The sequence below is a fragment of the Halichondria panicea genome, chromosome 16 (genome assembly GCF_963675165.1).
Source record: "Halichondria panicea chromosome 16, odHalPani1.1, whole genome shotgun sequence".
Classification (NCBI taxonomy): domain Eukaryota; kingdom Metazoa; phylum Porifera; class Demospongiae; order Suberitida; family Halichondriidae; genus Halichondria; species Halichondria panicea.
Window position 1 is genome coordinate 2,577,936 of NC_087392.1, and position 22,498 is coordinate 2,600,433.

At 42.4% G+C, this 22,498-nt stretch overlaps 6 protein-coding genes across 9 annotated transcripts; 3 read left to right on the plus strand and 3 right to left on the minus strand.

The window, feature by feature from the left end:
* The first annotated feature begins 7 nt into the window (after positions 1-7).
* Positions 8-3,722, plus strand: LOC135350044 (mucin-2-like). The gene is made up of 2 exons (XM_064548741.1): positions 8-483; positions 2,012-3,722. The coding sequence occupies exons 1-2, from the start codon at positions 124-126 to the stop codon at positions 3,605-3,607; spliced, it is 1,956 nt and encodes a 651-aa protein (XP_064404811.1). The 5' UTR covers positions 8-123; the 3' UTR covers positions 3,608-3,722.
* An 854-nt stretch (positions 3,723-4,576) lies between these two features.
* LOC135350060 (alkylated DNA repair protein alkB homolog 8-like) lies at positions 4,577-8,346 on the minus strand. Of its 2 annotated transcripts, none has more exons than XR_010399072.1 (5): positions 7,452-8,346; positions 7,090-7,160; positions 5,648-5,757; positions 4,877-5,060; positions 4,577-4,761 (listed from the first exon to the last, which is right to left on the minus strand). XR_010399072.1 is itself a non-coding variant. In XM_064548763.1 (5 exons), exons 1-5 carry the CDS (start codon positions 8,305-8,307, stop codon positions 4,721-4,723), a joined length of 1,239 nt encoding a protein of 412 aa, XP_064404833.1. In that variant the 5' UTR covers positions 8,308-8,345; the 3' UTR covers positions 4,577-4,720. The 2 variants fall into 2 exon arrangements, 1 of the variants encoding a protein (XP_064404833.1); XM_064548763.1 differs by having other exon boundaries at positions 4,877-5,037; positions 7,452-8,345.
* Positions 8,347-8,354: 8 nt separating this feature from the next.
* Positions 8,355-10,248, plus strand: LOC135350052 (uncharacterized). 2 transcript variants are annotated; one of them, XM_064548753.1, is made up of 4 exons: positions 8,355-8,494; positions 8,576-8,618; positions 8,676-8,740; positions 8,886-10,248. In XM_064548753.1, exons 1-4 carry the CDS (start codon positions 8,397-8,399, stop codon positions 10,246-10,248), a joined length of 1,569 nt encoding a protein of 522 aa, XP_064404823.1. In that variant the 5' UTR covers positions 8,355-8,396. The 2 variants fall into 2 exon arrangements, with proteins under 2 accessions (XP_064404823.1, XP_064404822.1); XM_064548752.1 differs by having other exon boundaries at positions 8,576-8,740.
* Positions 10,249-10,266: 18 nt separating this feature from the next.
* Positions 10,267-16,537, minus strand: LOC135350042 (DNA mismatch repair protein Mlh1-like). Of its 2 annotated transcripts, XM_064548739.1 has the most exons (20): positions 16,370-16,536; positions 16,255-16,301; positions 16,093-16,183; positions 15,820-15,918; positions 15,700-15,773; positions 15,454-15,639; positions 15,366-15,408; positions 15,207-15,295; positions 14,985-15,097; positions 14,837-14,930; positions 14,549-14,778; positions 14,036-14,353; positions 13,706-13,779; positions 13,613-13,647; positions 12,376-12,439; positions 12,270-12,324; positions 11,462-11,571; positions 11,322-11,414; positions 10,639-10,818; positions 10,267-10,587 (listed from the first exon to the last, which is right to left on the minus strand). In XM_064548739.1, exons 1-20 carry the CDS (start codon positions 16,478-16,480, stop codon positions 10,408-10,410), a joined length of 2,286 nt encoding a protein of 761 aa, XP_064404809.1. In that variant the 5' UTR covers positions 16,481-16,536; the 3' UTR covers positions 10,267-10,407. The 2 variants fall into 2 exon arrangements, with proteins under 2 accessions (XP_064404809.1, XP_064404807.1); XM_064548737.1 differs by having other exon boundaries at positions 10,267-10,818; positions 16,370-16,537.
* A 5-nt stretch (positions 16,538-16,542) lies between these two features.
* LOC135350053 (protein Red-like) lies at positions 16,543-21,329 on the plus strand. The gene is made up of 18 exons (XM_064548754.1): positions 16,543-16,676; positions 16,736-16,763; positions 17,137-17,274; positions 17,336-17,405; positions 17,514-17,623; positions 17,843-17,954; positions 18,084-18,207; positions 18,367-18,440; positions 18,497-18,586; positions 18,694-18,814; positions 18,877-18,925; positions 18,982-19,088; positions 19,161-19,222; positions 19,281-19,447; positions 19,827-19,893; positions 19,951-20,039; positions 20,935-21,061; positions 21,170-21,329. The coding sequence occupies exons 1-18, from the start codon at positions 16,667-16,669 to the stop codon at positions 21,239-21,241; spliced, it is 1,617 nt and encodes a 538-aa protein (XP_064404824.1). The 5' UTR covers positions 16,543-16,666; the 3' UTR covers positions 21,242-21,329.
* Positions 21,294-22,493, minus strand: LOC135350080 (gamma-sarcoglycan-like). The gene is made up of 4 exons (XM_064548790.1): positions 22,281-22,493; positions 22,109-22,210; positions 21,648-22,049; positions 21,294-21,538 (listed from the first exon to the last, which is right to left on the minus strand). Exons 1-4 carry the CDS (start codon positions 22,452-22,454, stop codon positions 21,386-21,388), a joined length of 831 nt encoding a protein of 276 aa, XP_064404860.1. The 5' UTR covers positions 22,455-22,493; the 3' UTR covers positions 21,294-21,385.
* Positions 22,494-22,498: the final 5 nt, after the last annotated feature.

A 22,498-nucleotide genomic window follows, 5' to 3' on the forward strand; every position in this document is an offset into this window, starting at 1 on the left:
TGCATGCTTACTCAGCACAACCATCAAAGGTCAAAGTGCATAATTACTTTTTGTGCTGTTATTATAGTTTCAAGTAAGTATATTAAATTATATAGTCTACACAGTCTTGAAAAGCAGTTCACTATGCCAGTTATAGCAAAGACCGAGTACCTACTGAGCCCAGAACATCTCCTATCTCGACATCAACATCATGTGTCAGGATTTCACCAGACACCCACACTGCCCCATTCAATCTTATTGAACGGCAATACACTGAATCGTTCTCTCTTCATCTTCCGTACTCACCACAGGGCCTGTGCAGAGAGGAGAAAAATTGGTCTTAGCTATGAGTTACAAGTGGAAGCTATCCGGACTGGCAAGTTTCTAGAGAAGATTGACTGCCCACCAACCACAACCAAACACACTCATTCCACTACCAAAGAACCAGAGAAACACTCACAAACTGACCAGGAGACCACTTGTGGGACAAAACCTGAACCAATGGTGAGCTTCCCTTTTTCAACAATTTCAAATGATGTCATAGTATGATAAGTATCGTATAACAGTACATGTCAGTCAGGTTCTATTTTAGTTAACAGCTATTGTCAAACTTGTAAGAGTGTCCTCTTAACTGTACCTGTGTTGGCGTAGTTTCCCTGGATAAGAGTGCGATATCTAGTACTGGTAAGCTGCTGCGTGTAATTACCACATCAGTTATTGTTGATTGTATAGCTCTTTGCTGCACGAACCTTTGATCTGACCTTACCTGCTAGTCTCTATAGAAACAGACCTCCAATTGTTTTAGGTAGGCGGATTTCTTGGAAATAGCCTACCTAAAATTCTGGGAAATGGCCATAGCCGTAGTGAGGTCATAATTTTGTCTAGTACTACATTGTAGTCCGCTGCAATCTTGTCATCTCTGATTTAGCCCATCTCTGATTTAGCCCGAATACTGTGTATGACCCTCTCCCTCTATTACCTTCTTACATGAGTTGGGGATCTGACTTAGGGATGCAGTATCTTTTGTTGTTTGAATGTGGATTGTGTGCTTGCATGTTTATTTGCTTGGGCTACCCTGGTAGAGTAATTGGCAACCCAACTGTTACTGATGTTTGGTCTGGATTACGGATATTTAACTAATAGGGTGGGCACTACAGCCTCTTGAGAAATTGTATGCAACTGTACAATGTAGCGTAATAAAAGTTTCTGTTTCCATGTATGACGGTTTGCACTTAAGTGCTTTTAGTAGATTGCATGTGTTCTCACTTTCGTGAGATTTTTCACTACACCTACACAGCATTTTAAACCCAGATTGCTCATTGTATGCAATGTAAGTGCTAATAACATAACTACCATGACTGCGTGCACATTTACGCACATTTTACACCGACTAGTTTGTGTAGGCAGGTGGGGTGTTATTGATTTTCCTCCTTATAATTATGACAACCTCTCATTTATTTAGCCTATACTATTGTAAATCTGTTTTACAATAGTATAACATTTTCTTCCCGTTATGTGACGGAGTTGATTACATAACCCAAACTTACTTTTACGGCTTTTTGGTTTTCTGCTTCATGGGCCTCTTGTTGTTACGTACTATGTATGGGTGCCCCTGCACCACTGCCTCATCATCTAGTGAGGTGAGCTGCTTTACCCTAGTGGGATGATCTCATTCTAGCGTGTTGGGATAGTTCAAGGGCATATTTTAATCCTACATTAGTTGTGGTGATTGAATGTGAGGTCAGAACTTGCTACCATGGACATCATAGGTACAATACATCATAGGTTCTGTGAGAAAATTGTCAGAGTCTTTGATGTGGCTTTGCCCTTCTGCATCCTTTACTTGCGCATGTGTTTATCACTTTGGCAGCTGCCTCCATAATATCATATTTCCTTTTGTACATGCCACAGGTATCATTGTAAAAAATTAGTGGCCCATGCAAGCGTATGTTACTTGTAGTATAAATTGCTGTGCTACAAGTATGTTGTAATAGCTAAACACAAAATAATCATGCTGTCTCTTTCTTTGCAGGATACTCATCCCTTCAAACATTCTCCTCTGAGTCCACTGACCAATCCAATCTGTCCACATAAACCACATGATTGCTCCACTGACACCAAGCCGAACTTAAACTGTTCCACTGACTACAACACTGCAATGTTATACAATATGAACGGTGAACGACTAACTGGAAAAACTTATAATCACAGCGGCCTTGAAAATAGAGTATTAGTAAAAACTGAACCTGGCACTGAAGAAGCCACACCACATCATTGTGCATCACCAATAGAAAATCGACCAACAAAACCGACTACTCTGATTCCAAGAGGAAAGAACAACACTGGTCCCCCCAGAACAAAACGGAGAAGATACTCCATCTCAACATCTGTCACTCCTCTATCCTCAAGCTACTCTGACGATGCTGGGGATGATCTGAGCCTGTCTGCTGAGGACTGTATATCTGGAGTAATCAGTACACCCCATATCAAGCCACTAGAGGAAGGAGATGACATACTAACAACACCATCACCAGCCACAACACCAACACTCAGTAGAAACAAGACGAATGCGCACAGAACTAAAAGTACTAGTGCAAGAGCTACTCCCTCACCTCCCAATCCCAATGCACTTTCACGCTCGGGGGCAGAGAGTAACAGCAAATTAACTGTGAAAGGAGATTTGGTACAAGACTTAGATGAATTCACAAAAATTATGGAGATGGTCACAAAAGAACAGCTAGCCAAAGAAAGACAAGCCACAATCTCAACAACTCAGCAACAAATGAACATAACTTCTCAAAGAGCTCGACGAATGACGTCACCTCCCCCCTACTACCCTCCTGGAGCCCAGCCCATCAATGGAGGACCACCCGTATCGCAAACAAACTATTTAATGCAGCCACAATTCAAGTATCCAGTGACACCAGTTCCAAGAAGGGTATCGCTACCTGATGGAACTCTAGAGAACAGGCCACTTGCTCGACCTCACTCTCTAGAAATGCATAAGAATCCACGACCTGTGGCTTTGTCTGGAATTTCTCCCCATTTGGATAGCTCAGAATTGATGAGTCCCGCGCTTTTGTCGACACCTCGTACTTCTACTCCTGGCTACCCTGACCATCCAGGACACTACTCTGTGACTGCACCTGAACACACAACAATGATCACACAGCCTCCGTGCACACCAACCACCCCTCGTGGCAACTTTTCTGCTTTTTCAAATCAACAACTATTAAAATCCCCTACTCAAGCTCGCCCGTTTTTCCCACAAAATGGAACCTCTTACCAATATCAACGAAAACACTCTTTGCCGGCTGGTTTACCTAACTCGACACCGTGGTCTCAAGCACAGCAAACTCACAACTCCCCACAACAAAATGAAGCCTGCCTACCCAGAGTCCATCCTGGCCTGGAGACGATCACTTCCCACAAGCGACCCCCAACACAAGGCCAGGCCTGGGTCACTGGAGGACAAATGCGAGAAATGTCTCTGACATTGCCGCAGTTCTCAAACCACTATTCTGTAGTTGATACTACTCCTGTCCCTAATACAGGTCTTCCTCCAACCCCTATGTTGAACTATCACAATCACTCAACTCTCTCTTACAGTCGCCATCACCCACTTTGATTTGTCTGTTCCTCTATAAAATTATATATAGCTATCAGATTTTTAGAATTCTATTCATGAGTTTATCTGTTACCCTGTGAAATACAATGTAAAGTTTTGAGGTTTTTCTTACAAATGGATAATTATATAGATCTATAAACAGGTAGCCCAGTACAACCTGTATACAGATGTCTTGTTCAGTTGTGTTCGTGTACACAAAGAAGGAATTTGCACTATTGCATCAAAGAAAAGGTAATAATTCACATTCATGGACCATGCAAGAGCTACCAAGGGTTATTAATGCACACAAGTGTGTGTGGTGGATAATGCACACTTGGCTATACCAAGAGTGACTCTCTTACAGTCACCATCACCCTCATTCTCTTTGCTATCAAGAGTTCATTACAGGTTATACACGCATACCGTATAGTGCACATTTTCTAGGGGCTTAATTTTCGCAGATTTCGTGGGTTAGCAATCCTACACGAAAATTAAGTCCACAAAAATTGTTCTTTATCTGCTATAACGTGCAAGGTGTGGCTTCCGGTAAGCAGTCATTCTGCGAATATTGTGCAACGAAATGTGCAATGAAATGCTTTTAGAGGCCATTCCACAAAATATAAGCGCCAGTGCCTCAAAAATTGAAAATTTCATACTATAAAATTATGGTATATCAGATGTGAAATGAATTAGGTTTGAGGTTTCCTACAAAGGACTATCATAATTATGATAAACAGATAGCCCCACAGATGTCTTGTGGATTGTGTTTGTGTGCCCAACAAAGGAGCAAGTTTAACCACTATTGTATTAAGATAATGAGCACACCTGGATAAAGAGCTATACCAAGCATGTGTATATATAACCTCGTCCTAGGTAGAGTTGTCTCTAAGGTTGCCAATTAACTAGCCTATAGCGAGGCAACTCGGCCTGGGAACCGAGGCTATAGTATGGGGAGGAGGTCAAGGATGCTGGCTGGTGGCCAGTGATCTATTATCTGAGCATATATGATAATAATTATTTTATGGCATAAACACATAAAATGTACTGGGTGATGTAGATCTACAGACAGTCTATACAGAGTATAATTTGGTAGACCACGAGAGTGATCAGTGCTTTACGCTGCCCAACCTTTTGCTACACACTTGAGTTTTGAGAGTCACATTGAAGGGGATAATCTGAGGAGATTCACATAGTTACACACAATTATGCATGATCACAGCTCCCACACACTCACACCTGCATATGAAGCGCCCACCACTTATCTTATTAATTTATGGGATATGTTCTCACCGCAAGTGCATATAGATGGTTGGGGCCTTATTTTCCTAAAGGTGAGCGATGTTCTTGTACTTCTGGGAAGGACATTACTGGCTTGTGGTCCGATCTTTGAGGGAGTCTCCCAGTATCCTAGCAATTCTAGGAAAACCTCATCACAGGTTCTGGCTGGGATTCTAGGAAAGAATGTGGAGCAGTTCTGGGAATTAATGATTACACACCACTCTATACAAATTATCCCATAGAAACCATGAGATCACATAGAACAAAGGATCAGCATAAATCATTATGAGCGCTGTGAAACCAGCCCTTCATCATTACCAGACATAAACAATAAGGTTTAAATGCAAATGAGATCACATACAACAAAGGATCAGCATACATCATTATGAGCGCTGTGAAACCACTGCTCCATCATTACCAGACATAAACAATAAGGTTTAAATGCAAATGAGATCACATACAACAAAGGATTTAGCAAAAACGTTATAAGAGCTGTGAAACCAGCGCTTCATCATTACCAGACATAAACAAGATCACATAGAACAAAGGATTTAGCAAAAAACGTTATAAGAGCTGTGAAACCAGCGCTTCATCATTACCAGTTTAGTAGCTCAATAACAATTAAAATACATATATCCCATAGCAAATGAGATCACATAGAACAAAGGATGTTATGAGAGCTGTGAAACCAGCGCTCCACCAATACCAGTTAGCTCAGATACAGACACACAAACCAAACAGGAAATACCTTCCCAATGGTATAATGTACATTACATGACTCACCCATGGCCCCACAGGTACCTGGCTTCACCATTCATCACAAGCAAGCTTCTGGGTGGGAGAAGCAGGGGAACCTTCTTACCATCAGTAGGGTGTTTGAATTCCATCACAACCTGCTCAACGACGTTACATGTAAACGCAGTGAAGATGCAGTCATGAATCTGAATGCGTGCAGCAATCAATGCCTGTCTCATACACTAATTTACACAACCCAGTGTTTTTAAATTAATGCTAGTTTCTGCGTGTGTCTAAATTAACTGGTTTGTACGTGGAGAGACATGTAATGATTGGTACAGACTTTGTGGTATAATGATCGATAGTTATTGGTGTTTGAGGGGAACAGAATGGCATAGTGTAAAGGTCGGAATACTGAATGGAATGGATCCAGTATGGAAAGGAATATGGAATGAGAGAGCATGCATTAACTCTCTTTTTTGGTGGACACAATACATATTGCCATTGTAAGTTTAATAGTTGACTGTGTATATAACCAAGCCTTTGCCATAGAATTCCACACACATTGGGTTGCGTAGTCAGCAAAATTCCACATTTATAGTTATACAATAAACTGTTTCTTATTACCACTGTGCAACAGTGTGGCAAGCTGTTGACCCTCTTTCCTACAGGGTGTCATGTGATGATTACAGCCAGCTACATGCTATCTTGCTTGAGTTTTCGGATTGAGCATGTTATGATATTCAAGTCAATATTTCATGCGAAGTATCTAGTTTAATCGAATAGCAGAGTTTAAGCTTCAAAATGACCAAGATGGCCTAGTTTGCGCTTTCCTAGCTTGAGTGAATGGTTGAGAATTATATTTCTAATCTCTTCAACAACACGTACATTTAATTACTATATAGCTACTGAGCAATTGTATAGTGGGTAACTTTTGTTGGGTCAAAATTCATTGAACTTGAACAGCGGTGATTTTCGTGAGTAAAAATTCCTTACGTGCACTGCATTGTACCAGAGGAGGTATGACAGGCGGGGTGCAGCTCAGGCAATTAGCCTTTGATTGAACAATAATTATCCGCCCACTCCCCACCCACGTCGTATGTTTTTGCTGAGAGTAATCAGAGGCTAATTACTTGAGTTGCACCGCGCCTGTCGGACCTCCTCTGGCATTGTATGCGTTATGGTAAACCACGCCTATGTTTTCGTGGGTAAAATTTGAGGTCAGTTTACCCACGAAAATAACGGTTTTTTTACCCCACAAAAATGACCAGCTGTACGGTAGTCCACTTTTTAACTATGTGTCTATAAAAGGCTCCTGTACCACTTTTACAAGTATTAGTCATACTACACCAGTAGTATACAGCTACAGAGCACCATCAGCAGCTCTCTTTTTTAATACTATCTTTGTCATTCCATATATCGTTCCAATTCCAGCTTTTACACTATGCCGAACAGAATTGAGTAATGCAACAAAAATTGTACATTGCTACCTGTGATCCAAGGCTAAGTGAAATTATTGGACCTTGAAAAACTGAGTGGGTGTCCACATGTGAGGGAATACCTTTAGGAGAAAGACAAGAGAGTAGATTTGATCATAGATAGAAGAAGCAGATTTTCCATTACTGCACGTAATATACAGTATAGCGGGTAATTTTCGGGGGGCAAACTATTTGTGGTCGAGCAATATTTAGTCATTTCGTGGATAATATTTTCGTGGTTGCAGCTTGCTTGCACTGCAGGTAAAGGTAGGCAAGGTCGATTCATTCGTGGGTAAATATTCGTGGTCAGACCGTCAACCACAAAAACCACGCCTATTTTGCCCCACGAAAATTACCCGACGGTATATGTATACCTGCTCCAGGGTTGTATCTATTGACAGTGAGTTGGTCTGGGTGGTGTGTGATCAGTCCTTGCTCCATCATCCTGTCCAGTAGAGGGTGAGTGATGGCAGGTAGGCGCCCAGGGAGAGGGTTGTTGGGGTCAACCAGGTTACTTCCATACAGAAACTCGTAGCCAAAGTGCATAACTTGACGATGTTTCAGAGTTGCCTTTGGTGGAGAGCAGCCACCCTCAGTACGTTTTACTACAATGGCTGTTTGTTGAGGTTCGTCATTAGCTGATACTATCCCATGAGTTGTTCTGTTTGGCTGTAATGTTTGCTTTGTCTCACTCTCAAACGAGAAAAATTTCAGCAACTGATCCTCTTCTTGAATTGACACAAAATCTTCCAGCAGTATAAGTCCTGGAGGGACCTGGCTGCATTCTGTTCGTTTAGGCACTCCACATCCTAAAATGCTTGATGGTATTTTATTGACATAGCTCATGTAGAGATGTACAGGGGGTCCATGCAACAGGGCAGGGGGGAGGGACTGAAGAAGGCTCTCGTTGCTCCTACACACTTCTACTATGCACACACCATTCAGTGACACTAGACACTGACTAGCAATTATCGTACTGGTAAATGTGACAAATGCATAATCTTTTCCTGATGGAAGGTACAATTGTTTCAAATATCCTTCGGATTGTAATGGGTTTAGCATGTGTTCTAGTACCTCCCTGGGAACTCCATTCTTCAGACCCCCATTACCAATGAATAAGTGTACAGAGGGTTCTTCTTGAAATCCTATATCTGTCTTAGGCTCTTGCTTCAAGTACTGTGCCTGCTTTCTCTTCACCTTCCTGTGTACCTTGTCCTTGTCCAAATCCATATTTTGTGGGCGTGGCTGCCTGGGTGATTTTGTGCTGACATCAGCACTCTTGTGCATTTTAACAATTAGAGACTAGACATTGAGCTGAGATGATTGTTTGCACTGTGCTGAGTGTAAGGCCCTACTCTGGACTATATCAGGCGTGTAAAAACTGTCTGGGGAAAGTTTTGCAACATCAGGAGAGCAAGTAATTTATTGTCTATGGCACTCGACTCATCGTTTAAATAGCCAGAGTTGGCACACCATCACTTTCATTGTGTTACTGTAGGTGGTGGTGCAGAAAGTGTAGCCGTGTAATCTCCTCCAATGAGGTACATCGACGTTACTGCATTGCCATGGCAATCACAGATCATTCTACACCACCGCAGGATGTCGTAGTGTTTGGGAAGTCGTGTGATCTGATCTTTGGCTGCTCTGCTAGCCACCTAACTGAGTGAGCTAAACATACTTCGTTCGAGATGTGTTGCTATAATTATTATCTCCAGCATAAAGAGTAAACTGCTTATCCTTAATAACCCCATATTGAGCACAATTATTATGTTCACGCATAATATTATGATGGCACTTTTCACTCCCAGGTATTTGGGTGCTACTCTGAATGGCAACAGTGAAGACAGTGACCAAATTCTTTACAAGGCAATTGAAGCAACTCTCGTTGGGAATTGTTTTGCCTTTGTGTTCTGCGTACCATCAATAGTCAAGAACCAAACCACTTTGTTAAGTATTACTGAGGGATTCAATGAACGTAACACTGGTGCTGTAGAGAGAAGGAGGGGGCTCGTTGTCATGACAATCAAGACCATATGCACTGGTTCAGACACAATGCTAAGCAAACTTCAGCGTGAACTTGAGGGTACCCCCCAACCAACTTCATGTCTGCCCTCACTAGCAGTCAAGAGTCTCCCTCAGAAACGTTCTAAGAGTATCGACGATTCAAACTTTTATGATCATACGTTGCCAAGTGAATCCTCTCCCTCGCAGCAGTTCTCACGTTTGTTGGAAACATACTCAGAAAGCCAAGAATCATCACCCCACGAAGATGTTATGGCTACCCCAATCTCTCAATCCGGCTTCATTCAGCAATGTCATACAAATTATGTGTCACCTTCCACTCTGTCGCTCCTGTTGGACACTTATTCGGAAAGTCCCCCACCACCGAAGTGTGAATGTGTATCTCAAAGGAGCCAGAAGACAGAAGTGACCACCATCGACTCAGGACATAAGACGGAACCCCTATCCATCATGATAAATTCAAAGGAGAGCACTTCTCATCCTCAAGCCTTGTCGCAAGTGGAACTTCAAGATTATTTGTCCGAATTGAGCCGAACTGATTGGCTGGTGAGAGAACTGGAATCAGACTGGGAGTCCACTCAGAATAAATGTTCGTCACCCTGTATACAACAGCAGTGCACATTTTCACTCAGCAAAGAGATGCTGAGAGAGCTGCAAGAACCATTCAGTCAGTCAAGAGAAGGCTCACCAAACTGTGACACACCAATAAGTCATTCCAACACTACATCTATGTATAGCTCCCTCTCGTCACAGTTTCGTCTACAAACCCAAAACAGTAATTCATCTCCTGAGTTATTTTCTTCCGCCTCTAGTTCATATTCAAGAAAAACTCTAATAGGAGCAGATGCATCTCAACAGTCAATGCAGACTCCTAGCCAGCTGATGTCTGATTGGAGACAAAGTTCCTCACCAGAGCTATTTGAGTCTTCGTCAAGGGAAGAACAAGACAGTGGAACTGCCACACAGTTGGTACAAACACCTGCACTGTCAGTAAGAGGGAGAACACATGCTTTGAGGAGAAAGCTGGTCCAAAGAACAGAGACAAATGTGTCGATGTTAGCATCGACACATCATACACCTTGTACTCTCAATCAACGTAATTCAACATTAGCTGTAAATCACAACGCTTTCTCTCCTGATATTCTATGAAATTACAGCATTAAATAATTGATTGTAATTGATGACAGATGAATGTTGCAGCTATAAGATGAAATGATTGTACGATTGTAATCAAGTGATTAAAATAAGCATAATTATGTACATGCACGTTAATCAATGAAAATAAATAATTAATGTGCACGCGTTCAGTCAACACCTCTCAAAGACCTTATAGAGGTCATGTAGGTCAGCTATCTGTAAGATACTGCCATCTTCTGCCATTTTTCTTTGCGGAATAAAGTCAGACTTCAGTGCAGGGAAGACAACATGTTCCACAGTCCATTGCCAAGGAGAATGCTTGTACAACTCCGGGATACAATCTGCTCTCACCTTGAGAAGAAAAACGTGAAAAACACGACTTTTCATTTTGATAGTTCTTACCTCAATCCCTTTCTCTTGTGACCCTTTGCTCTGACTTGGCACTTCTCCATCAGCAGGGTGCTGTTTGTTACCTGATTGCTCTTGGCTGTCTAACAGGAAAGGGTCATTCCGAATTGAGTAGAAATCACTGGTCTCGGCAGCCAACGTCTGGAAACACTCCTTCTCATTGTCCCAGTTAACCTGTACGAACGAAAGGCCTGTAATCGAGGCTAAGCTAAACCTATAGACTTCTAAGCACAAATATACTTCAGCTACAAAGTATAAATGCAGCAACAATGTCCTATGGAAATGCACAATAACCAATGTACATGGTTCTGCACAGTAACCTCATTAGACCACATGTAACAGAAGGCTTATAGCTTAGACCACGATCTAAGAAGGCTTATAGCTATGGTTTTGAGGCACTGTATAGCGCTTTATTTTCGAGGAACTAAAATGTCATATGATTTCTTAAAATACGCTTTGAGGCCAAACATAGAGGCTTCAAATGACCATACCTCTACAGTAGAAAGGTCTTTACAATACTGGAAGTAAACAACGATCACAGGAACTAAAATTTCATGGTTTAAGGTCAATCCGCGAAAACTGCAAATTTGTGCCTCGAAAACGCTATTAAATTATTATGAGTGGTCTACTCAAAATAGTAGTAATAATTACACCTCTGTAAAATAGTAGTAATGTACCTCTGTAGCCAGCCTCACTAGGAACATTGGCAGTTTGTCTAGGTTAGGGCAGTAGGAAGGAAGGAGGAGGGGGAGACTGTGGACACACCCATCCTGCAACAAAGCATATTTTCTAACTATAGAATGACACGGACATGTACCTTTCGAACATCTAATGAGAAATAATCTCTGAGCATTTCAGCCTTCGATTTCAAGAAATCAACAATGTACTGAGCAAGTTTCTCCTTGGGTCCATCTTCTTCTGTCCAGCCTGTCAAATTACGTGTGTAACTGTGGTTGCTACAACACTACAATGATCACATAATTAAACTGCAAATAAAATCACGGTGTAGTATGAACCAGAGATTAAAGAGAAGAGGGATATAAAACTGGATCACGTGTACACATAAACTTCTTGCCCAAAATCGGCGTGGCACGTTGTCTTTACTGCAAGTTCTACATGTACATGTATGTAAAATACTTTGTGGTACTGTATCTCTAGACTTGCTGCTACATATAAAACATGTAAAGTGGACTGTTGGGAAGTGAAATAGCTCCTCAGCTAAACTCCAAGAGACAGCTTGTTCGATCACTTTTTTGACTGGTCTTGGAGTAAATTGTATACTAAAAATCGATTATACTTTCAGCATCAGAGCGACCTAGCCTTTGAGAAAGGCACTGTCCATAGAATACAGCTAACATTAAACCCATCACTGAACCATATGAAAACCAATTTGTTTTCTGCTTCAGTTCCACAAAGGCTAGTATAGCCAATAAACCAGGGAATCTGGGGTTCTGGATTTTATTGCCACCTTAAAATTTGCCGCCATTTTATAGCAACGAGGAGTGCCTAAACCTTTTACATTGAGCACATAAGCTCACATGATCTAGTTCTATATCCCTTTCTCTGTGAACACAGATGATGTTATTGTGTGTCAAGGCAATAAGTCTTTAAGAGTGTGACCTTACCACTATCCGGGGAGTTCAGAGCAATCATGGCCACGTCATACATTGGAGCTGGAGGCTGTACAGTATAATATGCAAATACACTGATCAAAATCGACAGAACACTCACTGTTAGAGTCAAATTCCCAAAGTTGGCAAAATCGAATAAGAGTAGCTGATAGAAAAGCTCCTTGCTGAGAAAGAAGGAGATCAGAATAGGCCATTAATCATTAACTCACTAAGCTAGAGCACTGAAGTGCTAACCCTCGGCTGTTGACATTATAGCAACCAAGGAGTGTTCTGCAATAAATACTGGCTAAGCAGCAAGTAACAGCAGCTATAGAGGCATGCCGAAACTTTTGAGAATAGAGTTTTAGTAGTGTATGAGACATACATTGTGGACTAGCTCTAGGATACAGCAAAGTCAGCAAAGAAGCCTGGAGAGTTAGAAATATAGCTCCTGGTATGTTCTGGGGCTAGGATAAGCAAAGAAGCAACAACCACAATCATAATTATGCCTCGGTGCGCATGCACAAGCGAGGTATACGGTAGTGTGTTTGTGTGTCTGTGTGTGTGTGTAGACTGCTACAGCTGCTCAAGGATGAATCAAGTGCAAGTAAGAGTTTCTATAGGCTTCTAATCATGTTTACTTGGATTTGCAAAATAATGCTTCGTTCTCGAGTTATGCCTAGTTTTGCTTACTTGGAATGCCATTGTAGCCTTTTCAGAAGAGGACGTAGCCAAACTTGTTTACCGAGTGTTGCTACTCTACTTAGTAGTTAGCTTTGTACTAGAACGCTAGCTATTGGTAGCTGCAAGAGTGAGAATAGAGCTGCAAGGCTCTGCTATAATGCAGCCATTAATTTTAGACTTGAACTTTTGGCATCGATCGTTTTTTAACAACAATCATGGTCGATCATTACCTACTCTCTGAGTTTTTGCATGCAGCAAAATTAATCATGTCATTCATGTGCTATTAGTAGCTTTATGTATGTAGCTTTGGCATCTCCACCGAGGCATCAGCACCTGCGGTGCTTTCATTCTATTAGTGACCCTTTTCCATTGTTTCTGGTACAGGATCACTTCAGCTGCAAATAAGCGCCTCAAATACAGGGCCCCGTGTAGCTAGCTCAACATGCAAGAGTAAGCTTCTGGTCGGTTTTATTAGACGACGAAGCTTTAACATCAAAATCTGCCACAATAACTTGTTGTGTGGAAGCTATGTCCAAGCTGTAAACGCAGCGCTATGGCATCCAGGTGAGTAGACTCAGATGTCACACACAAACAAACAAACAAACCAAACGACTACTATATAACCCGCTGGCCGCGGCACGGCCTCAGATTAATTACATGTAGATGACACTCACCTTAACTTGGTAAGGTCAACCAGATACAGCTTTGTCTGAATTTAAATGCATGATCATACACACAGTAGAACATGTGTCAATGTAAACGCCTACCTGGTGTTGTACTAGAGCTCTGGTCTGGTCGACACAACCTACGAACTTGTGATTCTGAAAGAGCTCAGTTAAATCTGGAAATGGAACAGTACCACACCAGAGTGTAAATATATCTACAATACATGTATGCAGCACTGCGACAACCAGTAATGTATGACTATAGTCTTTAGTTCTTAATGGGTTTGGACCAGTTACAGAAAGAACACCATAATACATTACCTAAGAGTCGAGTTAAAGAATGCACCTCTTCTGTTTGAAATCAAACAAAGTTAGCTAGCAACTCTCGTGGTTAGCTTACTTTGTATCTCAAAATTGGTAAAGGCCCCTCACCTGTGTGCTGCTGTCCCCTCACTGCCAGCTGCAGACTGCGCACACTCGTCAGCCTAATCTCCTTGCGATGAGCCTTCTTTCTAAATGGGCGAAGGACGCCTGACACACCACTGGAGTGCCTCCTCTTCTCCACCGAGGCAGTGTGCGCTACACCCCCTGATTGGTTGGGTGAGGCATTATCATCCATCGGTTCAGACTGCTCGTCGGAGGGCTGGTTGTGTTGCTGTGTTGATCCTGGCCCAAAGAAAGCCTCCAGTTTTTGCTCTCTAGAGTCAGTTCTCACCATCTGATATGCATATGTAGGAGTATCTTGTTTTCCTACACACAAACAAATTGTGGTGTACGTTCAACACTACTTGAATTGAACAAGAGCAGCAGGAATTGGGTCTATTCTTGTTGGCTAGGCTGATTGTCAGCTATGGCACTACATCAAAATTGTCATGGCCTTCTCTTAGCACACGCAACCGTCTCTTTGGTATGGTGTCAGCAAACATGAGGAGCTGAAAATCTCACCTTCTTTACTGGTCCCAGAAGTACCCTTCTTGTGCAGTGAGTCAGAGAGGGACAGTGCGGTACCTGGTAGTAGCGCCTGGGTGAAGTAGGTCCTGGATGAGTTGCAGCCAAGAAGTCTCTGCTCAATGCCTTTTTGGATGGCCTCTACAATGCTCTCTTCGTGCAAGAAGTGCACCTCATGCTTAGTGGGATGGACGTTGACGTCAATATTGGCTGGACTGATCTCAATGCTGGTACAACCAATGAGAATGAAATAACAGAACTGTCACGATAGGGAATTTGTAGCACCTTAAGTATATGAAGGGGTGAGTTCCTTTAGGTAGGTAAGCAGCATACACGACCATAATGGCCTTCTTGAGAGCACCACTGTCAACAAGACGATCTGAGCAGAGCAATTTCACTTATTTCAAAACCAAATAGAGTCAGTGCGACTTACGATTTATGAACAACAGGAACTGGAGTTTCTTCACAGAGTAGTTGGCATTTGTGACAAGCCCTTGCATTTTAAACCCCAACTCAGCATCATCACTATCAACCTCAAGCAGCTCCCTACAGTGTGAGTGACTATGTCCTCATAAGCAGACTAACACAACAATTCATAGCGGCATTGGCATGAGTAGAGCTAATTCAACCAATGTTGGAGCTGAAGATCACATACCTAGCCACAGACGAACCATACAATGAGGATATATTCTCTTTGATGGTACTGCCCTGAAGGGTCTTGATATCTGCAGCTGTCTCCTCTTGCTGCAACAACATGCACAAACAAGTGCCATTGTAACTGTAAAGAACTCGTGCACACATGCAATAGCAGTACCTTTCTGAGTGAGAATGCAACTCCAGAGTTATGGACTGCATACCTGAAAATCACAAATTACATAGTCTCCTCTCTACAATTTGCTTACTTGGTGACAACATCGGCAACTCTTCCAAATTCCTCTGAGGGACTTTTGAGTGCTTTTCTCCTAGTGGTCACATTGTAGAACAAGTCCTCGGCCACAATCATTGTCCCACGAGTGCCAGCACACGGCTTAGGGTCAGCAGTTGCTCCGGATCTAGGTAGAGCTAGCTGACCATCTTTGTACATAGCTCTAAAGAGAGTGCATCGTGCATCGATCATCTCAGAGATATAAAATCAAACACTAACTCACTTAAATGCACACTTTGAATCGGCAGTTTTTGAAGTAATGGTAACATGTGCAACATGGCTGATGCTAGCAAGTGCCTGCAGTGGTTAGGAACAATAACAAGTATGTTCCCTAGTAACCTACCTCTCCTCTGAACCCATAAGTACTGATGCTGGACAGGTCTTCAAACTTCCTCAGTTTGCTGGTTGTGAACCTCTCACACACAATGGCCATGTCTTCTCTCTGTGGAGTGGGGAAAGGATAATAGACTATACTACTTGGTGGAAGGTAGTGCATGAAATGAGTGGTATCTTTATGACACCTGTATCAAAGTTCCTGCTGTTTCTCTCAGCAAATCATGTCTGGCACTGTGTCTATGGTGCATGGTGATAAAACTTTTGATTACTTACTACTTACTTTGATTCCACTCCCATTGTCAGCAATCTGTATCAACTTCAGACCACCTGACTTGACAGTCACTTGAATCATGGTTGAGCCAGCATCAAGACTGTGTGTGAGTCGAGTGAAAGTATCCAACATTGAGCTTATACCGTATGACAAAATTTTAAGTGCAGCTACCTGTTCTCAAGCATTTCTTTGATCGCATTTGCAGGCCTCTGTATTACCTATATAAAATGGAGGAGAATTGTTGCACTCAAAGTGCAATGCAGACTAGTTATGCAGACTCACTCACCTCTCCAGCTGCAATTCTATTGACAACAGCTTCATCGAGCCTTTGTATTCTCCCAGACTGAGGCTCACACTTAGCCTCACTACTGCTTGCACTGGCAGAAAAGGGCTCCATAAGGCATTCTGCATGCACACACAACAAGCTCGGAAAAAGGGAAAGGATCGATATAGGAGTTTCCAATGGCAAAACATTTCTCTATTTAGAGCTCATTTAGGCCTATAACCATTTTTGCACTCAAGTGGATCTCAAGAGATCAAGAAGCGCTACATGCCCTACCTATAGTCCACCGATAATAAAAATATGCCTGAAGGTAAACTGTTTAGCTTCATACAGACTGTATTACATACCATGTTCCATGTTATTTTGCAGGAGCTCATGAAAGCAATGATGGCAGCAGGTACGCTTTGCATCCTACAATTTTGTACTTTCTGTAAAACTACAATAGCTTAAAAAATTAGAGGGATGGACGGATGTGGATGACGTCTTAGTTTACTGCAGTTTTCCTGATGCAGTTAAGCATCCCTTTGATCTCATCCGCGTTTTGTTTTTTAATTAGTGGAAATGATAGCGTTTATTTAGCTGCTCGAAAAACTCTATTATAAGAGACAACCATTCAGACAGGTATTGTTTATAAATAGTATTTACCAGTGCCTCGTGCTGTTATTGGGGAAGTAAGCCGCCTGTTTTTGTTGATTTCATGTAATTTTATACTTTTTAACAGTCTTAGTGTTAGAGGATATTTGTTCGTTGAGTGTCTTCTTCTTCCTCAGGGCACACTTGACGAATGATGATTTCCGTCGACTGCTGATGACCCCAAAGCCCCAGGCTTCTGCTGACTCAGCAGAAAAGCCCCCGAAGAGGCAGCCAGTGGACAGAACACCAGACACCAGGAAGGCCAAGAAGAAGAGGTGAGAGGTTTGGGTGGTGAGTGTGTATAGCAGTCACGTGCTGCATCCTCCTTCCCTCCAGCTTCCATGCCAAGGTGACAAGAGAGGAAGATGAGTGGGAGGCTGCTCTGTCCAAGAAGTACAGAGATAGGGTAAGTGCTGGCAAAGAGTTATGTGGTTATAACCCATATCCTTGTTGTTGGTGCCTTCTGTTTATTGTATACTTGGTAATAATACGTGTGGTCATTGTACATGTACAGGCCAAGGAGCGTCGTTCTGGAGATAACCCTGACTACAAAGGCAAAGAGGATGCTCTGTCCATATCTGATATCACCACTTACAAGTCTGTGGCCCCTAACATCGTCGATCCGTGAGTGACACTCGTTTTTGTGCACAGTGTATGTACATGTAAAGGCTCTGCTGTTGTGTTGCTACTGACATGTACATTGCATTTGGAAAATGTCTCTTATTTCTTAATGTGATTGTTATTATTTGCGCTGCATGTATACAGCGTCAAGAAACAGACATACATTTAGCATGCATGTACATGTACATCAGGCACTTAATACTAGCATGTGGGTCCCCACAGGAGCTTTGCTGTTGAGGCGAGGAATAAAGCAATTCAAGAATCCAAGTTCTTGGGAGGTGACTTACAACACACTCACTTGGTAAAGGGTCTGGACTTTCTGCTTCTGGATAAGGTTAGTGTTTCTTAGTACGTGCTTTAGTACACTGACTTTGTGCATGGGGTACTGTGTATTCAGTACTGTGCACAGGTAATGGGCATCACGCTGCATTTTAAGAGCTTGCATGTACACCAACTCACACAGGTTCGTCAGGAGCATGTGACTCGAGAGCAGGAGCAGGAAGAGATGATGCTATTGGAGAAGAAAAGAGAGAAGGAGAGAGCACGAAGGGCGGAACACGAGGACCTCAAAGTTCACACAACATTAGGTACCTAATTCTGCTGTAGCTAATATCACTATTTAAAGTATGCTACTGAACAGTCTTCTGTCTCGCTCTAGTATACATGACACTGTACGTGTGCTGCTCCATAACAGCTATAAGACACTGAGTCTCACTGTTGCTATCATTCTATTTCTGCTCCTTTAGGCAAGAATATCTATCGGACATTATTCTTGACGAAGGTGCCGGAAAAGAATGAACTATTTGCACCCAGGAGAATGGTATAGTCCCTAGCTTTCAAAGGTGCATGATACGGTAGTTTGTGTCCCACCTGTAGGCGTACGTGTACGATCTTGAGGATGAGTATGCCCAAAGTGACATCCCCACCACCCTGATGAGAAGCAGGGCAGACTGCCCCACACAGCAGGTACATGTGTATGCACTATGTTGCTTGCAGCATAATCGAACTTAAGTGACTACGTACGTATACACACTTGATAGAGTACGTATCATTCTCACATTCACCAAACACAGGCAACAACTCTTACAACCAATGACATAGTGATCAACAAGCTGACACAGATCCTCTCTTACCTAAGGCAGGGCTCAAAAGCAGGTAAAAAAGGAAAGAAGAGAGACAAAGGGAGGTTTCAAGGTGAGTACATGACTTGATTAATCTCTGCGGCTGTACATGACTACGATTAATATTATTTTTAGCTCCTTCTGTGCCTGTGCCAGTGAAGCTTGGACCAGAGGCAAACTTAAGGTACAAGTAACTGGTAATTTGAGCTAGCCTCATGAGTGTGCATATAATGTACGTAGCATTTTTGGAGATATTGGAGATTACAAGCCTGATCTCAAGTTGAAAGCCAAGTCTGGATCCAAATCTGAGAGTAGCAAATATTTCAACAAGCAAAGTGATGACAAAGGTACCTTCCCAAGCTATGACTTTTATTGATACGTGATAGAAACTCGTGCATCCCCCGTCCTTCCTTTTATAGCACCCGGTAGTAGCTCTGCAGTTGATATGGTCAATTCCATCAATACCAAGTATGGAAGTATGGTAAGGGCTCTTATGTAAATAACACAGCACATCATGCGAACCCCACCCACACCCCTAGTCTGAGATTGAGCCAAGCTATCTGAAGCTACCGTCTGCGGCTCCCCCATTGGCTGAGTCAGAGCCACTCCCTACAGAGACGGAGGAGGAACCCCCCACCAAGTCAGAGAGTGTCAGTGGACTCAGGGGTCTGGCCATGGACAGTCACTATTCTGAGTGTTACCCTGGGTATGTTGCATTTCAAGAACCCTTAGGAGTGTATTTGCACATCGTATATTCTACCTACGTGTGGCATTAATTCGTTAGAGAAAAATTGTCCTGGAGGGATGTACAGTAGATATTTGTACTGATAATACCGTCTTCAAAAAGCAAGGCAGAACATTAATTTTTAGCAGATGGGTAATCGTTTCACGGAAACTGGGCGACGACCCAAATAATTCCTGCCCCAACTATTCTCCGTTGTGGCCTAGCGTTACAATGGAGAAAAGCCAGGCCAGAAACAAGGCTAAAATGTGTACCACCTCACATGTAACCTGTATTATCTGCAGTATTACATAAGGAATGTTTGTCTTCCACTCTTCCACTTGATTTCTTGATTACCCTACAGTGGGTTGGGTGACTATGATGCCAACTATGACAGTGATGATGATGCTGACTTCTCCAAGATGGACCTCGTGAGACTAATCATTCGCTTTTGGTATAGCTAGTTAATTTTTCTGTCTCGTGTGTAGGGGAACAAGAAAGGACCTGTGAAGCGTTGGGATTTTGATAATGAGGAAGACTACGGTGACTATCAGTCCAAGAGAGAAGCCCTTCCCAAGTGAGTAGCTCGCATTGTACTGTACATATAGACACACTAGAATGAGAAACTTTCATCGTTGCGCTTGGAGACAAAATACATGTTGCATACTTGCATCCTCTACATCAAAACTTGCATGTTAATTGAATCCCGTGGTAAACATTGTACTGAATAGTGAATCCAAACATTAGGATTGATATTAGAGCCAAAATGATATACCATATTAATTGTGGGTAAATGTAGCATTTGGTGAATAAGGCTAATGAAGAATTGTGAGACACATTTTTATTTTGCCAATATTTCTGCGCATGCGTTGTTGAATGCAAGATGGTTTGAGCCATGCGCAGCTCCTAAACAAATTTTAATTTGGTGATTGATCCCTACCTACGTAAATTTCCCAAAATTATATTTACATTACCTTAACGTATGATGGTAGGTGAGGCTGCCTGCATTTAGTAGAGGTGCCGAGACCTACAGCTAGGCCCTGGAATACGTTTTTTCCCCCTATTATTGCAAAGCACTGCCCCAAATTCAGCCTATTATGCTTGTCAAAGACATTATGCCCCACATTGACGTATTTTGTTCACAGTATTATTAGTTCTCTTGTTATAATTATTGTAACATAAAAGATTCAACATACCGTACTGTTTTAAATGTACAAAAGCAGCAGAGGATCATTTACTGTGCACCAAACTGACCAAAGTCGCAATTTTTAACCCTACATGTATTATATGTACATGTATGTACTCATCCTATTATGCCGGTATAATTTTCCAGGGCCACCTACGGCAGGCATTTTCGTATTTAATCAGCAGTAGAACAGGGACCAATATTCACATCTATCTTTAGGCTAGTCACATTTTTTATTTGTGTTGTGTGAAATATAAGTACTGACATGTTTTCTGTTGCTGCTCAGGGCTGCATTTCAGTATGGTGTCAAAATGAACGAGGGCAGGAAGACTCGGCGCTACGGAGGGGGTCCGGGGGAGAAGAAGAACAAAGAGAAAGCCAAACTGGACAGAGAGTGGCAAAAAATTAGTGCTGTAAGTTCAGCCATACATACATGTACATGTACACTGTTTTGCCACAAGACGAAATTACATGCTGGAGAACTTTCATGCACTTTAATTTTTTTTCTTCTCCACATCCAGATCCTAGACAAGCGTCAGGGTGGCAGCGGTGGTGGGAGCTCTGCCGCCAAGAAACAGAAAATGAACAATTAAACTCCCCTTTCAATGATTTTATGTACGTGCATGATTAAAAGTGTTTTGTGTATCAATACAACAATTGACAATTTATTTTGTATCAAAATATGCGTGCATGACGATATTGTAAGTAGAGCTGTAAATCCCAGCTAAGCGCTATGATCAGTTGCAGATGCCATTATGATTGTCACAGCTACTAGTTGATGGCACCAAATATAGCTCACCACTGGAACAAGCACATACTTCGTAGATGCTACCTCCAGAACCTGCTCTCTGTAGTCTGGGTAGATTAATGTTTTGACCGTCTAAGGACACCTGCAGTAGTGCATGGTGTGAGTAGCGTATTAATATAATTATGTATGGTTGCTCCCGTGTAGATTTTTGTTATTATAGCAGTTATATAGCAGTACAATACTAAACTAACCGCTCCACTTCTTGATGTGATGGAGATATCGTCGTTAGAAGTTAATTCGATCCCGTTGAACCCGGTACCATCATGAATTCTGACCCCCTGAGATCCGATCAATGTCATCTCCCCTGACGGAGACAAAAGCTGCAAATTGTCCCCTGGAACTGATACTATCTGTGCTGTTTCTAGTGGTCCCCCCAGAGTGAGTCCCAGTGCCCCCCTGACGTCCAAATGTGCTGCCCCCACAGAGACCCCCTGATGATCAATCCTAAGAGCAGGGGTACCACCAGTAGAGGAGGAAAGCATCTGTAGCAAAGGGGCAGTGATACTGCACATGCTATTGCTGAGGCTTAGAGAAGAACTTCCATCCACATTGACATCAATTGCTTCACTTGATTGCAGTAGCAGCGAAGAGCTCTGTAGAGAGAATTGTATAAGTGTGTAGGCCTATTGCAGTATGCTATAGACTGTCTTACTTGATCTGCCGATATGGAATTTGCAAACAGGGGGCCTATAAAGTCTGCTTGTCCTTCCACTCTGATCCCATTGTCTGTAAGTCTTAGTGAGCCCATACCATTCTGCAATTGGTGTTTGATGTTAAAGGGGTAGCTGCTATATCCTGATTATAGCTAGCTACAAGCAGCTTACCACATTGTAGCGTAGCACCACTAGTATCCATATGGTAAGTCCAAGGTTAACCAGCAAAACAACCACCAGCAACAGAACAAAGAAATACAGGCACCTTTTTCTCCAGCCATATACTCCTATTGGGTTGTTGTTCTCTTGTGCATGCAGTTGCTGGACAATCTCTGGCTCATCCATTTTGAGCTGCAGCAAAAAGTGGGCGTTGCTCCTTGTTTACTCCC